This window comes from Lepidochelys kempii, chromosome 2 (assembly GCF_965140285.1).
Source record: "Lepidochelys kempii isolate rLepKem1 chromosome 2, rLepKem1.hap1, whole genome shotgun sequence".
In the NCBI taxonomy this organism is placed as follows: domain Eukaryota; kingdom Metazoa; phylum Chordata; order Testudines; family Cheloniidae; genus Lepidochelys; species Lepidochelys kempii.
The window spans coordinates 4,476,561-4,496,351 of record NC_136381.1 but is presented as its reverse complement, the minus strand read 5'-3'; the positions used below and the strand labels follow the sequence as shown (position 1 = coordinate 4,496,351).

Genomic DNA, 19,791 nt, shown 5'->3' with positions numbered 1-19,791 from the left:
GCACCTCAATGAATTTTCCAAAGCAAAAGTGTTTGAGCGTGCTCAGCGGAGCCATTAAAAAAGACTGTAGCGAGCATCTTCCATTAACGTTACGACCGTGAAATATGACAATAAAATGATAGCCGTATGGTCGCAGATTTGCAGCCCGCCGAGTTGCTAGGGGTTTATCGTCACTCAAACGTGCAGAGAGCTGTAAAATGTTTACAGAAAGGGTCGTTTGCAGCTATAAAATCCTCTTTTCTCTCCTAAACAAGGCTGAGTGGAGCCATTTACAAACCCCTGAATGTTCATCGGGGGAAAGGGGAACATCTGTTCTCTCCAGGAGTTTTCAGTGATCTTCTCGAACAAATTAACTAAAATGGGTGCTTTCTAATTAAATTAGCACTCGATTGGAATGGTTTGCATTGGTGCGCTTGGTTACAATTAGCGCAGGGAGGACAGTTAGCTCCAGCGCAGGCTATTTAACTGGAAGGTGAAATATGGAAAAGCACATTATCTGGAAACACTGTCAGGAGGGGAGGGTGGCTAAATTCCTCCCCACGCCGGAAACACTTCCAGGAGGGGAGGGTGGGATAGATTTACCCCCCCGCCCACCCCACATAAATGCTTCCCCAGTTTTGTAAGAACAAAACAAGGTGAAGGACACGAATGTGGCAACTAAATCCAGGGGGCAGCTGATCTCCCTGTGCCCCTGCTCCTGCTGGAAAGGAGCTTTCTCCCTGGCGCACACTGGAGGGGAAGGCTGCCCAGTGAAAGCCAGGCCGTCCCCTTCACACAGCCTCAAGACTGTGCGGGGAAGAGTTATTCACACAAAGGCCACGCTGAGGAAGCCCTGCCTGGAAATAGCACCCTGCATTAATCTGCTACTGCGTCGGCACAGAACGTGGAGGAAGGAGTGCTTTGCCTGTACATAACACTACATGATGTCCCATAAGTGGGCACACCTTACAGCCAGCGTCCAGGGCAAGGGAGCAGGAGGCCCACTTCCACAGAGCAGGCTGCTGGGGAAAGCCTCACATCACAGTCCTGCAAGGCACGCTGGTCCCCATTAACACCACTCCCGGAGAGCCGAGAGCAGGTCCATCCCAGAGCTAGATGAGCTAACGTCACTAGCAGCTGTAAGACCCAACGGGGATGTTCACCATCAAGCAGAGGCTCTTCGTATGTGTCAGCTCACGTTCTGTGTCAGCCTTGTGGCTCAGACAGTCACGGCACTGAGATGCTGCATGGGCGACGGGTTCTACATGACACTGGACATGCCTAGACTAGCATGAAAGCTGTGGCTAAACCCTAGGCCCCCCACACCTAGGGTCGACCCCTACCAGCTCATGCAAGTTCAATACCACTTTCCATGTCTACACTAGAGTACTAGAATGTGTTAGCTGACATGTTTTAGAAGACACCTTTCCCCATGTCTGGAGCACATTGGAGAGAACAATCCCATGTTGAGAGGATTGGGGAAATGGACCAGATATCCCCAGAGGTCTGTTCAGTCTCTAACTTCGGAGACTGTATTAACACGGACAGGTTACTGAGTCCATGCTGGGCCATGGACCACACCAAACCCTTCCCCAAGCGTGCACAGGAAAAGACATGAAAAGGGATGGGGTGGAGTTTTCAAGAGCACCTAAGGGACTTCTGCAGATATCTAGTTCATCTCCCTACTCCTGTCAGTGTGGGGTTATTCTCTCCAGCATACTCCAGAACTTCTTCCACTTCATCATAAGTGATTCACGAGATGGAGCTTCCACCCTTTCCCTGGGAAGGCTTGCAAAGGAGGCAATGCGACCAGGGATTAGAACAGCTGACTAGGAGCCAAGACCTTGTGGGTTCTATTCCGGTCTCTGCAGCTGGCTCCGTGTGTGACCACGGGCAAATCACTTCAATTCTCTGTGCCTAGGCTTCCCAGCTAGCGGGATGGGGACAGCAAAGCTGACTTGCCTCAGAGGAGGGGAGCACCTGCATGAATGGAAGTTTGTAAAGCACTTCAAAATTCTTGATTGGAGGCCTGTATAGAAGTGCAAAGGGCCATTACCAGCCTAAACTGCAAAACTGAGAGAGAGCAGAGGAGAAGAGAGCCTGCAATCTGATGGCCTAAGGCCCTGCACTGAAAAGAAATGCGACAACGTTTTTCTTACAGTTGTGATTTTTAGTACAAGCATAATATTGTCCACCCTGGAGCATGCACATTCCTATTAAATTGATTGGGGCTCAAGTCATAAACCACACGACTGAAGGCACATGAGCCTTCAGTCCTCTCTCTCAAAACACCCAATACACACACACACTACTTTCATCTGGGTGTTCAACAGCTGCTGGGCAAGTTAACTGCACACTCACAGCAGAGTCCTCCTGGGCTGACCGTAGAGTGGGGATAGACTTGTTCCCAATTCCACTCGCTTCTGCAGAGACACACATACTTTTATTTTCTTGTACGCTGCGTAGACCGACAGATCTTCCACACGCAGAGGATGTGCCTAAGAATTCTCCAAGTCTGAAAAATTCAGCTGATTTCAGAAACGTTCCCTGTGGCAGCTTCAAAATCTTTAAAATGGGGAATTCCATTCCGATCTTTCCAGCCGGAAGGGTTTTTAAAGAGCGTGCACCGAACGATGTTTCATAGATGCGCACACACAGATAGATGCAAACACATTTAATAGAGAACCTATGATTAGGTGTTTCAGAGTAGCAGCCGCGTCAGTCTGTATTTGCAAAAAGAAAAGGAAGACTTGTGGCACCTTAGAGACGAATGCATTTATTTGACATAAGCTTTCGTGAGCTACAGCTCACTTCATCGGATGCATTGAGCTTATGTTCAAATAAATGTGTTCGTTTCTAAGGTGCCACAAGTCCTCCTTTTCTTTTTATAATTATGTGGTGTGATAAAGATCTTATTAGTCCATGTTTGAGACCGTTGCATTACAAACGAGCAGTCATCCCGAATTCAGACCAATCAAGTCTCTCTGACTCTCCTCACCCCATGTGTGTCACATAGGCCACCTATTATAAAAATCCTCCCTCCATTTCAAAGTATCTAAGCATTTTTAAAATACAGATATAGATACACACACACAAAATTTCTTAGATCCATCTACCAGTAAGTCACCAAGACGATATAAATTAACAAGGTTAAAGCTCCTTTAAAAATGGCCTGAAATAATTTTCTGTACACAAAAATGTCCTGGCTTTATATCTGGGGACCTTCGAGGGCTATAAGCAAGAGCTGAGTATCCCACTGGACAGCTGAGAATCTCAGACTCATAGGCTGTAAGGCCAGAAGGGACCATCATGATTATCTAGCCTGACCTCTGGCACACCCCAGGCCACAGAACCTCATCCACCCACTCCTGTAATAGGCCCAGAACCTCGGGCTGAGTTATTGACATCCTCAAATCCTGGTTTAAAGATTTCAAGTTACAGAGACTCCACCACTTACACTAGTTTAAACCTGCAAGTGACCCGTACCCCATGCAGCAGAAGACGACAAAAAAAAACCCCAGGGTCTCTGCCAATCTAACTCAGGGGAAAATTCCTTCCTAACCCCAAATATCAGTTAGACCCTGAGCTTGTGGGCACAACCTACCAGGCAGATACCTAGGAAAGAATTCTCTGTAGTAACTCAGAGCTCTGCCCATCTAGTGTCCCAGCTCCAGCAGTTGGGGATTTTTGCTACTGGCAGTCGCAGATTGGCTACATGCCATTGTAGGCAGTCCCATCATACCATCCCCTCCAGACATTTATCAAGCTCAATCTTGAAGCCAGTTATTTTGTCCCCCACTGCTCCCCTTGGAAGACAGTTCCAGAACTTCACTCCTCGGATGGTTGGAAACCTTTGCCTAATTTTGAGCCTAAACTTGTTGATGGCCAGTTTATAGCTCCCCTCTTCAGCAGCGTGAAGTTCCCATGATTAGACCTTCAGGGCTGAGAGATATTGGACCTTTAATCAGTAACTACTGCCATTCCTGCCTCCCAGAGCAGTTGAACTGGGGGGTTGTTGGTGTCAGATGACTGCCTGCAGTTCCCCAAGGCTGTAGGGATGTTAGAACAAGGCTCAGGGAGATGGATTAGTGAGTAAAGAGAAGAGAAGGTGGTCAAAGTGGCATGACAAATGCAGTTCACCACTTATCTAATAATCAGACGTACATGGCAACACACCCTACTGGGCAACCTCTTATCTTCGCGGACAAGCTGAGGTGGGTTTCCTAAGTGTGGACAGAGCACAATTCTGCTCCCCCTTGACAAGACAACCATCCACCATTAAACATGGGAGTTTCTGGTCTTGAGTGGTTGCTGAGGATACACTCACTGTGAATGAACAGAAGCAATGATAAAAGTTGCATCTCTTCTGTCAGCAAACTTTGTCCATTGTAACTGGCTGAAGGGCCCCTCTATGCATAGATCACCTTTGAAATGCAGTTCTCACTGCAGGATGTATGCTCTGGGAGTGCAGGGATAGGGCAGCAAATATGGAGGGGAGTCTCCCGCCCAGTCCCTTGGTGACAATCACAACCGGAGGACTGTTCCACCCCTCCTCCCCCAGCCCACGTGCCAAGCAAGGCCTCTGTGCTTTATGGATCAACGGCATGGCGATCACTCCATCTCCGGCACGAGAACACACTCCCCCTCAAAATGGTTTCTATATATCTGCAATTCCCTGTAGCCCCAACACTCACGCTTTCTCCAAGGAGTCTCCAGCCGCCCCACCAGCCTGTGCGCCTCACTTCCAGCAAGGGACTGCCCCACTGAAACTGGAGGAGGGGCGGGTGTCTGCCTCAGAGGGAAAGGAATGTGGAGAGTGGGCTACCAGTTACATCCTATTGCACTTGGATCTCCTACCCTCGCATCCTGTCTCCTCCAGCTCTGGCAACTCCCGGCTGGCTCTCAAGCACAACCACATCTCCTGACACGGGCAATGCCGATTTCCAGGGGCTCTGGGGCAGACAGCGCTATGAAAGCTGTTCCCTCATCTCCAGAGAAGGCAAGCGGGAAACGATGCATAAGGCACGGTGTGGCCCGTCACGGCCAACACTTTCGCTAATGTTGGGGGAAGACAGGGAAAGAGGAGGAAGGGGCTAGATAACCCATGTCAAGAGTATGCGTGAGCTCTTTATTCCATGGGATGGTGCTTCCGCTCGAGAAGCCAAGCCAGAGCATCAGCTACTTTTTCCTCTGTGTGCTCTCCTCCTACGATGACCAAAACCAGGAGTTAGAAAAAAATGCTTCTTTCCCCTCCCAGATGCCCTTTCCGCTACTGCATCTTTACCCTCCATCTGACACCCATTCCCTTGACCCACTAGAGGCTGAGTTACTTCAGGCTGACAAGTGCAATTCATGGCATTTCAACAGCTTTCTTTCTGCAGATTAATTGCTCCATCTTCACGGCAGAGATAAAAAAGCCAGATTAACTCACTGGTTCAAGAGCACTTCCCATAGCAGACAGCAGCCGCCCTGCCATTGAGATCAAAAGGAGTTGAAACAGGGCCAAGAGGAGGAAGGAGGGGGAAGAAATCACAGTGATTCAAAAGGGAAGCCAAGCACTCCTCTCCATGTTGCGTAGAGAAGCCTTTATAGCAGCAATGATCCTTGCTGAAAGGGCAACGGCTGCCGTGCGCACCCATTGCTTAGCATTTCAATAGCATGCAGCCAAGCAGCCATTCTTCCGAACACACATGCTCACCAGTGACCTAAGGAATATGTTACTAATCCCAGGAATTCTTTTCCCCCAGACATCAAGATGCCTTGAAACTTCCCAGCCTTGAAGTGGGTTTTACACTTTACTGCCAGGCTGATCATAGCTCCAAAGTTCCATTAAGCAGAAGAGACATTTCTCTCCAGCATGGGAGGCTGGAAGGGGGCTCACGTGACCTTTCATGAGCTGGCTCTCATTGCAGTCCCTCTGCCCACACAGATCCAGGGTGATCTCACTGCCATTAGTCACGAGACACAGAAGGCACTGCAGAAGCATGACACGGAGCAGAGCAGAAAAGTTAAAGAAATGGATTTGTGCTCCTGGCATGGCTTGTTTCCCTGTCTCCCTTCTCTTCGTACAGACCCAAGCCTTGGGCCATCCAGTCCAGCCACTGCATTTGGCATGACTGGCTCCATAAATCCTTCCGGCTGTGCCAAGTTTTAGGTGGGTATGAGTGGGTGACCTCCAGAGGGCTTTCTCCATCAGCAGCCAATGGGTGGAGTTCTCCAGCATCCTCAGGAGGCAGCTCAATACTCAGTTCCCTTGTGGGTGTTTTAGTGAACTGGGTGGGTTCGCAGCATGTTGCTGGGACTTCTCAGGCTGTCCCCGCTCTGGGATCTAACTGGGGCATGTGGCCAGTTTGCTATAACCTACTGGCCTCATTTTCAAAGCTTTAGAGCACCACCCAACTCCCACCGACTAATGGGAGACTGTGGGGCTCAGTGCCTCTGAACATCAGGATACCGCTGTACACGGACTTGGATACCTAACTTTAAGCACCCGCTTTGGAAAATGTTGGTTTCATTTCCTAGATCAGATTAAAAACGTGCAGGAATGAGACACATAAGCAGCCAACGTGGCAGATCACAATTTACACCCCTGCTTCCTCCTAGATTAAAGGACATCTGAGTTAGGTCTATCCCACCCACCCACCCAGACGGCATGCCAAAGGGGACCCTCAGCACCCTGACACAGTGGCCAAGTAATTCCAGGCAGGCTAAATTGTATTGGCATTGCATGAGCACCCAGAGCCCCACTGTGCTAGGTGCTGTACAAACACACACAACGAAGAAACAATCCCTACCTCAAAGAACTTGCAATATAAGTAGGTTAAAAGGTGCCTCCTGGCTTATGTCCTATGCTGCATTCTGGGCCCCCTCTTCTCCCTCTTGCTGCCCAGTGGAAACACTTTTGCAGCTCTGCTCCCTTCTCATTATCTGACACACACAGCACACGCTAGGGACCTTCAAAGAGTGCTAGAAAACCGAGGGACCTTCTTGGAGACAATGTCAGTAGCCCTGGAGTTAGCACAGTGTCATCCCTGGGGGCTGTTTTCAAACCTGGGTGCTGACAGGTAGTGCCATAATTAGGCAGGCCATTCCCCATTTTGGGTAGAGATGGTCAAAAGAATTCAATTTTATTACCACAGAAAGTTTATCTCCATTTTTTTCTTGTGGACATTTTTAATTTTTGATGAAAAATTTCAAAATTAAAATAAAAATGTGTTTTGATTCAGTTTTCGATTTTAGTTCAAAATGAAAAAATATTTTTACTTGATTTTTTTTTTCTTGAAAAACCCCCAAACATTTCACTGAAATCAGCCTGTCTTCGCAAAACACTTTGATTTTGACAGAACGGCATTTTTCAGCGAAAAAAGTTTTCAGTTAAAAACAAAGTTTTGACAGTTCTAATTTTAGGGTCCTAAATGGACATTTGAATCTTTGGCCCCCTGTGCCCTCCCCAGTCACCCCTCTTCTTCGGAAGTACTGCAGTGTGTGTTACACACCAAAACCAGCATACTCGGTTCAGCTCTCCGGAGGAGCTGGGCACTAAGTAGGAGTAAGGAATCGCTCCAAATCCCCAAATGACTTACTGGAGACAAAATGAGAATTAAAAAAATATACATATAAAGGCAAAATCTCCTGCCTCACTTGGGAAGCTTTTGCCAGTCACAGGAGAGCTGGCTGCTTTGCTGTCTCCAAGACATCGCATCCCAGCCAGGGGAACGGGCTGAATGCATTCCGAATGGAGTGATCCCACCCAGATGGTGCATTTAATGGAGATCTCATCCCTCAATTTCAACCTAGGATGATCACCATCATCTTTCACTTCGAGGAAAGTCTGGTTCCCTTTTGCATCTCTCCACCTCCCTTCACCTACCGCACACCTGATCACACAGCACGACAGACCAGCTGTGGAAACAGGTGCTGGAACTAGTGGCGGTCATGCACCCCCTTGCTTGAAATGGTTTCCATTATATACTGCAGGGGTCAGCAATCTTTGGCACACGGCCCATCATGGCAATCCACTGGTGGGCCGCGAGATGTTTTGTTTATGTTGACTGTCCGCAGGCACGGCCCCCTGCAGCTCCCAACACATGCCCACGGCCTGCGCCGCTTCCCCCAGCTCCCAGTGGCGAGCCTCGGCAACTGGGAGCTGCGGGGGGCCGTGCCTGCGGAGGTCAATGTAAACAGAACGTCTTGCAGTCCACCAGCAGATCACCGTGATGGGCTGCATGCCAAAGGTTGCCGACCCTGATATCCAGGGTTTACCGTTTGGTCAATGGCTCTCAGCACCCTCACTATAAAAATTGTTCCAGCACCCCTGCTGTGGCTGCGTCTAAATAAAGAACCTTTCAATGAAGAGGTTCAGACTAAGTAGAAATTATTCCAAGAGAAATGTGTGTGTTCCTCCCTTTTCCAGGGAACGGGAGGAGGGCAGGGAAAAATACTGTAACCCCACTCCCAACCTTGAATCTCGATGCCATAATGGCCGGGCTTCTAGCAGAGGAGACATGGACAAGATTCACTGAGGAGCCAGCCAACATTGCTCCCGTATCAGCAGCTGGGTGACCCTTAACTCTCATTCCTCTCTGCCTTGTGTTAGTCAGCAAGTTGATTTTGGCATTTGAATCAATTGCTGCTGAAAGCCCCACCCACCACCGTTTTTATTCTCAAGTTTCTTAGTCAATGTCACACTGCTGAAAGATGCACGATTGACGGCCCTGGAGACTGGAGTCTTGAGTCTTGGGTTTATCTAAAGATGAGGGACAGCCTGGGGCAGCAGCATAGCACACTGCCCTGCCCTCACCTCTGAAAGGGCCCCTCAGCTCCTGATGGGTAGTCCCCAGGATCCAGTCAGTCCTTGACCGAGAAGGGGGGAGGCAAGGGGAACAAGAAGTGGTGCTCGTCTTAGTGCTATGCACGGTGTTCCACATGGAACTGGACTGAGACCCTGGTCATTTCACACAGGCCCAGGAACTCCAGAAGAGACTCCGTTTGTTCACCTCCTATTTTACTGCTTGCTTGCACACTGAACGAGGGGCTGTTTCTCTTAACAAAGCAGGCATTGGCCCCAGTAGTAAATGCTGGGAGATTTGTAAAGGACAGCAAAGGGCTAAGTAACTTTCTGAACTACCCGATCTCTATCCTAATTCTGGAGAGAATATACCCTGGTCTCTCCCCCTCACACACACTGGAAGCTGATGAGTTAAAACAGAAGGGTGCTTGACTGGAGCTTATTATGGTGTGACCACAGAGCTGGGACTGCAGTTTGGAGACGTCATTCAAGGTAACACACGGGACTAGATTTTGGGAGGGAGGGGCCTAAGAAAGCAGTCATGCTGCAGATGCAGCGGTAAGCTCAGTGCATGCCGTTTGAGGGACTGTGGTGGGGGAATGCGTACAGGTGCCTTTCATCTCTGGACACGGGTTCTAACCCCGGCTCAGGCTTCAAGTGAAATTTATTTGATGGTGCCCAGTGGACTCTTGGTCCCATCAAAACACTAGCACGCTGACAGTCGCTTCTCCCAAAGGCCGGGGGGGTTTCAAACAGCCTGGGGGCTGCTGCAGGTCAGGAGCGCAGCGCACTGGCAGAGCTGCGTGTGTCCCAGGAGCGGACAAGCAGGAGGAGCCGAAGCCAGGGTTAAGGGGCACTGACAGAGTTGAAGCAACAAGGGATGCGTGACTGCACCACCCCAATTCTACTCCAGTTCTCCCCTTTGTGAATTCACCCAGCCGGGCTGTCCCTCGTCCTGGGGGCACACTGCGCCCAGGGCAGGGGCAGCTAGAGAAGTGCCAACTGGGACATGGCTCTCTCTTGGCTTTGGCTGATGCACCTCAGGGAGCCCCAGAGCTTGTGAGAATGCAACACAGACCAACAGCCTTGTACCTGTATCCTCCCCTGTCTTGTCTCTGTCTGCGGTGTGTGTCACCCCTCTCGGAGAGGTAGGTGACTGGAGAGAGATGAAAGATGGGAGCTTCTGAAGTCTGCTGCATGCTGGGGTGTCTGTGTCACTCCGAAACTTTACACCCTGCTCTGCGCTGGAGGGTCCAGGAATCTCCCCATCATCCTGGAGGTGGGCTGCATCCCTCCTAAAAAACACATCCATAAAAGTATGAAAACAACAGCAAATCCCATGTGAATCAGCAAGAACATTAAAATAGGTTCTAGCGAGGTAAGACTCAGACGACAGAGATGAAGAGACTCATTAGCTCTTCTAGCTACCAGGCAAGGATTGTTCCCGATGGTCTACTTCCAAAGGTTTTGCCTTCTCCAGTTTGAAATGACCTGAGTGATGCCATGCCCGCCCCTTCACCTGGAGGATGATCCCACAGCCTGATCCATCCCACTGCTAGTTTCTCTTTGGCTGGCCAGATCCCCTTACTCCTATTTACATCCCAGAAAATCCCCATTCTCCCCTGAAGGAAGTTTCCACCCTTTGGATATGTGCTGCTGAGCTTGTGGCCAGGATCACCTCCATTAGTTTGGGTCACAGATCTGAGCCAAACAAGAAGGGAGTGGGGAGCGGATCTAAGGTAGCAGGGCTGGAGCATGAGGCCTGGGGGTGAGCCAGGTAAGGAACAGGTCTGGCTGTGTCAGTGTTCTTGATTCACTGCTCAGTGCACAGATGGCTAATGGGACATTTTATCTAGCTTGACATCTACACTGAGGGTGCTAATAAAGGGCAGGGGAGAAAGCTGGAGTAGTTTAAAGCTTCTCTGAACCCGGCATCTTCTCTCTCTCGGGAAGAGGCTGCTGCTGGCCTTTCCAGGAAAAGGGGATGGAAAGAGCCATGCATAGCTCTCCTCCCCGCTGGCCAGCTCTGCATTTCGCATTCCCACCTAAAAGGAGCAAGGAAATATTTTACACCTCATTTGTCCAGGGGCCGGGAGCTGGACATCATTCCAAGCTTACTGTGTCACCCTAGATAGCTTCGCAGAGCCCTCTGCACATTCACTCCCCGGTGCTACCATACAAGGAAGGGCCTTGTACTGCGGTGATGTGTCTCGGGGCCGGATACAGAGAGTGCTGGTGCTTTCAGCTCTGCCCGTCTCCAGCCAGGTGACTAGGACTGATTTGGGGGGAGGGAGGGGAGAAATGAGCGTGGCATAAAAACCTGTAGAGAACAGAACAGATTGCTGAATCCTGGCTCTTGGAATGACAGAGGGCAAACCACCAAATACATCTAGTCCCTTCCCCAGGACTCAGCACAGGGTTGTGTCCTATGGTCCGCTTCCTAGTGGTTTCCCCCATCTAGCGTCAGCGTCCATAAGCAATGAGCTTCCATCACTTCCACGGCAGACTAGTCAGTGACTCGTGGCCAGGAACCGCTACAGAGGAGGCCTCACTGCCTCGGCACAGGATGCCGATGTGGGGAGAGCCACACACCCAGTGCAGGAGGGACAGGAGGAGGGAGGCAGGGTTCCCTGCCCAGGCTCTGCGTGCTGGGCTGATCCCCGTTTCTCTCTCTCCCAGCTTAGCTACATCGTGGGGTTTGTGCGTAGGAAGATTCTCCCCGGCTGAGCACCCCTCCGCATGGAGGGACTGCACTGCCGGCTCTCAGGTACCTACTGGAGGTTGTTAACAAAACATTCCAGAGGAGTGACGCAAACGGCAACAGAAAAATACGAACAGAGATGGAGCCAGGAAGTGCTGGGAGCCACAGTACTGATGGGCCCAGACGACAGGCTGCTGACAGTGATGGATCAAGCAAGTCCTGCCAAGAGGGCTGCAGCTGGAATTAGTGTTGTACCACCCTGCCCCCTTCTATTCTAGTCAGGTCTATTAGCTCTGCCCTTAAAATGACTGTTTATGCAGGGCTAGGCAGCCCCAGGGTCGAGTCCTTTATCCCTAAGCCCTGGGTGCAATCGCAGACTCAGTAGCGGCCTGTGGAGACCGATATTCCTAACACAGAAGACACCATTCATTTTGGGTATTGAAGGACACCATTGTAGGCAGCGCTAGCCAAGAGGCTAAGGCATGACTGAGTCTGAGCACTGCCCTGTCCCCACTAGAAGCTGGGCTCCCCAGACAGCTACACAGACAAGCCTGCACGGCTGCTGCCCCTTCTGTTTGAAGAGTGAGCACCCTGGGTTGACATCTTCACCAGCGCTACCTTATTGACAAAAAGCCACCACCAACAGCTGTTTCTGGAATCGCTCCCTAGATTTCACAGCAAACACTACAGGCAAGAACAACCCTCTCTGATCACTTGCCTGGCAATGGCTGGGCTAGGACTTTGACTTTGCCAAGCTTTGCACCCAGTACTTGTGTCGGCACCTTCCCAGAAACACCAGGAGAATGAGTAAGGCCATCCCATGGCTGAAACGATGACATGGGGAGGCCAAAAGTATAACTGGGTTCAAAAAAGAACTAGATAAGTTCAGAGAGGTTAGATTCATCAATGGCTATTGGCCAAGATGGTCAGGGACGCAACCCCATGTTCAGGGCATCCTTAAACATCTGACTGCCAGAAGCTGGGACTAGATGACAGGGGATGGATCACTTGATAAACTGGCCTGATCTGTTCATTCCCTCTGAAGAATCTGGCACCGGCCACTGTGGGAAGACAGGATACTGGGCTAGCTGGACCTTTGGTGTGACCCAGTATGGCCGTTCTTATATGAGCCAGACACATGTCTGCCCGTATGCAGCCTGACTGAACCAGCCTTCCCTTTGCCCCACCCTGGGCACATGCAGCTAGGAAGGCGTAACACGTTGTGTAGATATTGTGGTATCGAAGTGTAACCCACACACCTCCTGGGTGTGGTGTTCTGTCCCATCTAGTGACACAGAGAGAGAGAGAGAGAGAGAAAATGAGTCTGCTGTACACCCTGAGCTAACAGCCAGTTAACTTTTAAGTCACGCTGGAGAGGCTCATGCACTAAGCTCCAGAGGTCCCCGGTTCGATCCTGCCCGCTGAAGACCAGGGTCAGGTTGGCATTATATAATCACCTCGCAGCAATTAATCAGTGCTGAGTTTGCCTTAATAGCAATATTCTCATAGCCTCCTTTGTTCCTGGCATGATTTGTTTCTTGTGTTTGTTTCTCACCCTGCCCTCTACTTTCCTGTCCCAGGTCCCTAAGTGAGGGTCAGTCCTAGGAAGATGCCATTGCTTCTGGAAGAGAGGCAGCTCCTGCACTTAGCCCTGAACATGATCAGGGACAGGCTCCATCTGGTCTCCTCTGGGAAAGTATTCCACTGCTGTGGTCCCACTGCTGATAATCCTCTGTCTCTTATTATTTGTATTACCACAGCGCCTAGGAGCCCACTGTGCCAGGCGCTATGCAGACAGAATAGAAAGACTGGCCCTGCCTAAAGAGCTTACAGTCTACGCATGAGACCAGAGATGGATACAGATGGATTGGAGGAGGAATGCAAAGAAACAATATTGTCCCTTGCACCCTAGGCCCATATAAGCTTCCTCAGGCTGGCCTATAGCTGACCTCAGTTCTGGTCCGACAAGACTATTTCCCACAGAGGTAAGAAGCTCATTCTTCACATTGGAACAATCTCCTGAGTGGAGGCTGCTAACCTGTGCATAACAGTGGGATGGGTATTGTGATGTGGATTCATACCCAATGATGGTACAGAGACAAGACCCCCCCAAACTCGGATGTCCTCAATCTCAACAGAAACCTTCTCCCCTGCAAGGAAACGCAAGTGCTTTAGCCACCATGCCTGCCTACCAGCCAGCCAACTCCCTGCACCTGAGTAATTCAAAAACCAGGCCAGCTTCCTGGCTGATTCTGGAGCTCCTGCATTGGGGTGGAGGTGTTCAGCATTGTACCGACTGCCCAGTCCCCGGCTGACAAAGTGTTAATAATTCTCCTCTCTATTACAATTCAGGGAGTTAACAACACTAGAGAAACCTCTGGATGCCAGGCTTGGTGGATTGCCCAGTTAGGTAGCTTGCAGCCACACAGCATTATTAAAATTGAATAATCAATAGACCCCCCCAAGGGCACATAGGACAATGACCTCAACAAGAATCAGATAGTCATTTTATGCTGATAGTTGCTGATGTGATTAACAAAGTACCAAGCAGAACAGCAAAGACATTCTGCACACCTATTATATTTCCACGTCCTTCTCCACCTCGGCCTCCCCTAATGGCTGCCTCTGCATGGGTAGAAGGGAGGCAGGCAGTTGCCCCAGATCTCTGATTGTTGTCTTTTCCTTGCCTTAACTTAGAGTGTGGAGTGATCAGGATCTAACACTCATGTTCTGCACTGGTACACAGGAAAGCTGGGTTCGAGTCTCAGTCCTACCACTTCCCAAGCAGGCAGAAGTGCCAAACAAGCCTCGGAGAGGAAGGATAATCTTGTAGTTATGAGAATTGGGAGTTCTCAGGTCAGTTCCCATCTCTTACCCAGGGTCATGCAGGAAATCTGTGGAAGTCACTTCCCCTTTCTGTGCCTCAGTTTCGCCATCTGGATAATATTTCCTTGCCTCCCAGGAGGAAGTCAATAAATCCATTAATTTTGGGGAGGTGCTCTAGTACTAATGTGGTGAGAACCAAAGAAAGGCCTGAGATTCCACCAACCTTCGGCCCCCATGGCAGGGGATGGGGTGGTTCCTGTTGCTCCATAGCCCCACTTGTAGACTATGGAGCTATCTGACAAGCTCCAGCAGGGACACAGCAACTCATCCCCACTCCAGATCAGAGAGTGGAAACTGCTCTTCTTTTGGCAAGTGCTTTGATCCAGACCCAGGGTGTGGGTGACGCTATTTATTTATTTAGCACGGAGTGATTTAAGTGCATTTGAAACCAGAGAACTACAAGCACCGGAGAGAGCCAGAGGATGCATGGCTCCAGCCCACACAGCCCTGCCGCTGCATTTCAGCCCTGACCTACAATGACCCGCTGCAATGCTCTGGAGCGGGGACTGCCAACGCTGCCAAACTTGGACAGCTCTGCGACAGGACTGACATGTCCGAGGGACTGGGAGCAGGTTGTAGAGCTCATTTTCCTTCATCCCTAACAATAAAGGTGGCAGTGGGTTTGGCCTGACAGCGTGAGATTTCCCACAGGGAGAGAAGAGGCCTGCAGAATAGACGCTGTCCGAACACTTGTGGAAATGAGCCCAGACATGAGAGTGCACCGGACCCGGATTCAGGGGGCACAGCTGTCCTGCTGCGTGAACTTGCTTGACAGTGGGGAGATGCCGTCAGCACAGAGTTGGTGTTTGACACCTTCGCGGCAGGAGCAGGGACTTCTGGACACCCACGTGCATCGGACACACTGGTGACAAGAGGAAAGTGAAGCTGAGCTGGTCACCCTGCCTTTCAGGAAGAAGTGGGCTGCAACGGGTGTGCGGTAAAAGCGGTGGCATGGTGGGGGCATTGAGTTAACACACAGGCCTTCCACTTCCGCACAACTCTGTGCAAACTTGGCTTGGGTCCTAAACCAGGGAGAGTTTTGAACTTCAGGAGCCCAGAGACTCTGATACACATGAAGAAAGTACTGGATAGCTTGGCAAGACTCGCCACCTCTGCTCAGGGCCGGAACAGTTCTCAAGCACCTTCCAGGCGAAGATGCCAATGTGCCCAAACTGCAGAACATAAACTACAGACACACAGGGAGCACTTCACCCATTGGTGAAACAAAGCCCCACTCCAGGGAGGGAGCCAGTAACAGCTCACAGGGGTGCTACGGTTTGAGGACAGGAAAGCAAAGAATACAGCCTCCACTTGGAGCTCCAAGAGTATAGGTGGACAGAAAATAATTAGCCAGGACATCAGAGCCAATATTCCTGAACCCTGGTCAGGTGTTTCCTAACTACAGGTGGTTGGGGGCCAGTTTTACCTCTCTCCTGAAAGACAGTAACTCTAGTAGCACACTGCCTGTTGGGGTCAGTGCTAACTCAGAGCTACTAATCAGCAGCTGTTTCCTGGGCAGCTTTCCTGGATGTCTCCCGCCCAAGCACTGACTGGACTTGGCTGAGAGGATCTGTCAAGGTTGCCATAGCAGCAGCCCCAATCTGTTACACACCTTGTATAAAGCACTTTCAGCCCTGTTAGACATACAGTCACTAGCCCAGCACCTCCAACAAAGCTTTTTGCTCTCAGCCCTGCAGAGTTAAAGAGCAAGCGGTAGTCTCTGAAGTCTTGTGGTACCTTTGACAAAATGGCTAGGGGTGTCCTGACGTTTGGGCTGTGATGGTCAGAACTCAAAAGGCGCAGCTTGAATTTCAGGCACCAGAGCAAATCTGAATTGACGACATTCAGGAAATTAGCTTAGCCAAAAAAACCCCCAAAGAAACAGGATACAGCCAGATTCCTGAAACTACAGGGTAAATGCATCACACCATGTGCAGATGAAGAGGAGCCCTGATTGTTCCTCTATGAACCACAGACGAAAGGGATTTATGCAAAAGAAAGAATAGGAGTGTTTTAACTCCCCTTACCTCACTGTCTCCTCTCCCAGCCTCCTCCACTTCGGTGATGACCTGCTCTGGCTGGAGTCACCTGCGGTGCTGGGCTGTCTGGGGTGATGCTTTCTCTGGGGATGCTGGAGTTTGCACTGGGCGCCCTTCGGACAGATGCCGGTCTTGGAAAAGTCTGGGCACACCAGTGTGTGTTTCTTCTTGCACTGAAAAGAAAATTACACAAATCTGTGAAAAACATCCTGGCACTGCAGCTACATACAGAGATGTGAACAAACATAATGCCACTACTCGCTCTGCAATCTATCTGCAAGGAATGCTAATTAATAAAGGCTGTTTCCTTCAGGTGGCACCAACAGATCACTAAAGAAAATGGAACATGAGTTACCTGATGATTTCCTTTCTTCAGGCCAAGACATAGCGCTGTCCCTCTTTTCCTGCAAATCTGGTGGGCAGCTCAGACTTGTCCACTGGGTTCCAAATGCCTAGTCATTGAAATGATTTTCTGAGTGATTTACTGGAAGGTATTGAAGAGTTAACCTGCTGAGGGATTCCTTGGGAATACGCATCTTGTCCATGCAGGAAGGCTTGAGCCTTCTAAGAGCAACGATTTCAGAGACTTCTGGCCAAGGAGACTGTGGCCTGGAAGCCCGTCTTTACGGAGAAGAAAATACAGGGAATAGTTCAAAGGGATGGGCAATGAGAGGTTGAGGCAATGTGGGTAGATCAAAGATCAGGAATACAGTCCGAAATGAGGGCCTGGATAGACATGTTGCTGTAGGGAACCTTGATACCATCAGAAAATCAAGCAGGAAGTTGAACAAAGCTGGGTTTGTGGCCCCATTTAGAGCTGAGATGCTAAAAGTGGAAAGTCTCAGGCCGAATCTAGGCTGTCCAGAAGAGAAGGCACACTGGGTTTCCTGGAGCTGACTGATTTCCATGGCAGATTTTCTGCAGCTCCTGAGAGGCTAGTCTCATTCCGGGAGCAGAACTCCAGATATTAATCCTCTAGGTGTGTGGAGAGGGAGGTTTGGCTCACTGCTGCCCCAAATATGCTTTACAAGCAGGGATGGTAGTGGATAAGGTGGGGAGTGCTGAGTAGTGGCGCTTTCTGTGCCACCGGAGGCAGAGAATCTGGTGCAAGGAGCCTGGCTAAGCCCCATGGACAACGTGAACTATCTCCAGCGTTTGCAGGAATAGAGATGCAGTCCATGTGTTTCATATAAGAACGGCCACACTGGGTCAGACCAATCTTGCCCAGTATCCTCCCTCTGACAGTGGCCAATGCCAGAGCTTCAAGGGGAGAATACACAACAGGGTAATTTGGAGCGATCCACTCCTGTCTTTCCCCGCTGGCAGTCCGAGTTTTAGGGTCACCCCAGAGCACGGGGTTACCTCCCTGACCATCTTGGCTAATAGCCGTTGATGGACTTCTCCGCTATGAGCTTAGCTAATTATTTTTGGAACGCAGTTACACTTTTGGCCATTACAACATCCCTTGGCAATGAGTTCCACAGGTTAATTGTGTGTTGTGTGAAAAAGTATTTCCTCGTTTGTATTATATCTGCTGCTTTGGTGCCTGTTAATTTCACCAGGTGACTGGAGGTTACTTACCGTAACTGAAAGTTCTTTGAGATATGTGGTTCCTAACTGTATTGCACACATGGGGTAAACATACGTGCCACATGCCGAGTCTGGAGATTTTAAACAAGCAGCATCCAGTGGCCTGCACGTGCACAGTACATCTCGTGATCCCAAGCAAGGGTATAAGAGGCAGTGCAGGTCGACAACCTCTCAGTTCCTCTTCTTACTGCAAATCCAACCAGATCCAAAAGGTAGTGGAGAGCAGGTAGTGGAGTACAGACAGGGACCACGGTAACCTCCATTTCTTCTTCAAGTGCTGGTCCCTAAGCGTATTCCACACGTGGATGATTGGCAAGCAGTACTCAGACTGGAAGTGGGTGCCAGGAGGCTGGCAGCAAAGATGCTTGCAATTGCAGTTCCCACCATTGCATCCGTAGCAGAGACCTGGACCAGTGCATAGTGTCTAGCAAACGTGTATGGAGCCCCCGGTGGCTGCGCTGCATATGTCCTGCAGCAGGATTTCGTGCAGGCAGGCTACCCTGGCGGCCTGTGCTCTTGTGGAGTGGGCTGTTATACCACCAGGAAGCAGGATGTGAGCTAGCCTGTAGCACTCGATAATACAGCCTGAAAAACACATACAAATTCTTTGAGAGAAGACAGCTTGGCCACGGGATCTTTCAGCAACGAAGGAGAGCTTCTGATGGGTTTGGTTCTTTACAGGTAAAAGGCTGGTGCACTCCTGATGTCAAGAGAGGGAGAAGCGTGGGGATTGGGGAAAATGACAAGTAACTAAATACACTGGTTAAGGGGGAATCTGGACACAACCTTGGGTAGAAATTTAGGGTGATGGCAAAGGGATACTTTTGTCCTTGTGAAATACTGTGAAAGGAAGGGCTGCTCTGATGGCTCCCAGTTTGCTGACCCTCCTAGCTGAAGTGATGGCCACTAGAAGTGCCACCTTTATGGATAGGTGGGATGTGGAACATGTGACTAAGGGTTCAAACGGAGGCGTAGTAAGTTTTCACAGCACAAGATGAAGATCCCATAGTAGTGTGGGTTTAACACCTGGCAGCAAGGCCTTGGTGAGGTCATTCATGAACTGAGCATAGTTGGGTGCGTGAAGACAGTGCCTGTCTACTGGAGGGAGGAAGGCACGAGTGGCTATGAGGCGGACTCATAACAAGCTGATTGAGAGACTAGACTTGTTTAGAGACAGGAGGTAATCTAAAACAATCAGGATGCTTGAGGGACTGACTGAGGCTGACTGTGCTATATTCAGGTGGAGAAGCATTTTCATTTAGCCGAACAACAGGTTCTGGTCAATTCTTTCCTACTCTGGGTAAGTATAGCCTGGACAGAGGAGAACAAGAGCAATCTACTTCCAATGCCCACCAAACACCAGGGCACGAGAGCTCTGACTGGGGTGTTTGCCCCTGCCCCTGTCCTTTGTGAGGAGATCTGGGAAGGGGTGGATCCTGACCGGAGGGTGGGCTGACACCGACAGAAGCTCTGGGAACCCAAACTACCTGGGCCAACAAGGAGCTTGAAGCATGACACAGGCCCGGTCATGTCATGTCTTTCTCAGCACCTGTGGGAGCCGGGGGATGGGAGGAAAGGCATATCCGAAACCGCTTGTCCACGAGAGTAGGAGAGTGCTGCCTTGGGAGTTGTGGCCTATGGCTTCCCTGGAACATAGTGGGAGGTTTTTGTTCATTTGCGATGCAAGGCGGTCCCACAGAGGTGTGCCCCACCGCGTGAAGATGTCAGTCAAACGGAGTCATGGATTTCCCACTCATGGTCCGCTGAGAAGTGGCGGCTGAGGTCACCTGCTAAGCAGCTGTGAATAA

General features: G+C 50.2%; 1 protein-coding gene across 3 annotated transcripts in view; it reads right to left on the bottom strand.

Moving 5' to 3' along the window:
• The window catches only part of ZC3H3 (zinc finger CCCH-type containing 3), a 353,067-nt gene that overhangs the window by 34,579 nt on the left and 298,697 nt on the right, over window positions 1-19,791 (bottom strand). For all 3 annotated transcript variants that reach the window (XR_013635280.1, XM_078851403.1, XM_078851404.1), the window contains 2 exons: window positions 16,382-16,566; window positions 9,860-10,062 (listed from right to left, as the gene is read on the bottom strand). Coding sequence is in view for 2 of the 3 variants with exons in the window: in XM_078851403.1 (XP_078707529.1) it covers window positions 9,860-10,062; window positions 16,382-16,566 (388 nt within the window). In the remaining variant the exon portion in view is untranslated. The remainder of the gene's footprint in view (window positions 1-9,859; window positions 10,063-16,381; window positions 16,567-19,791) is intronic.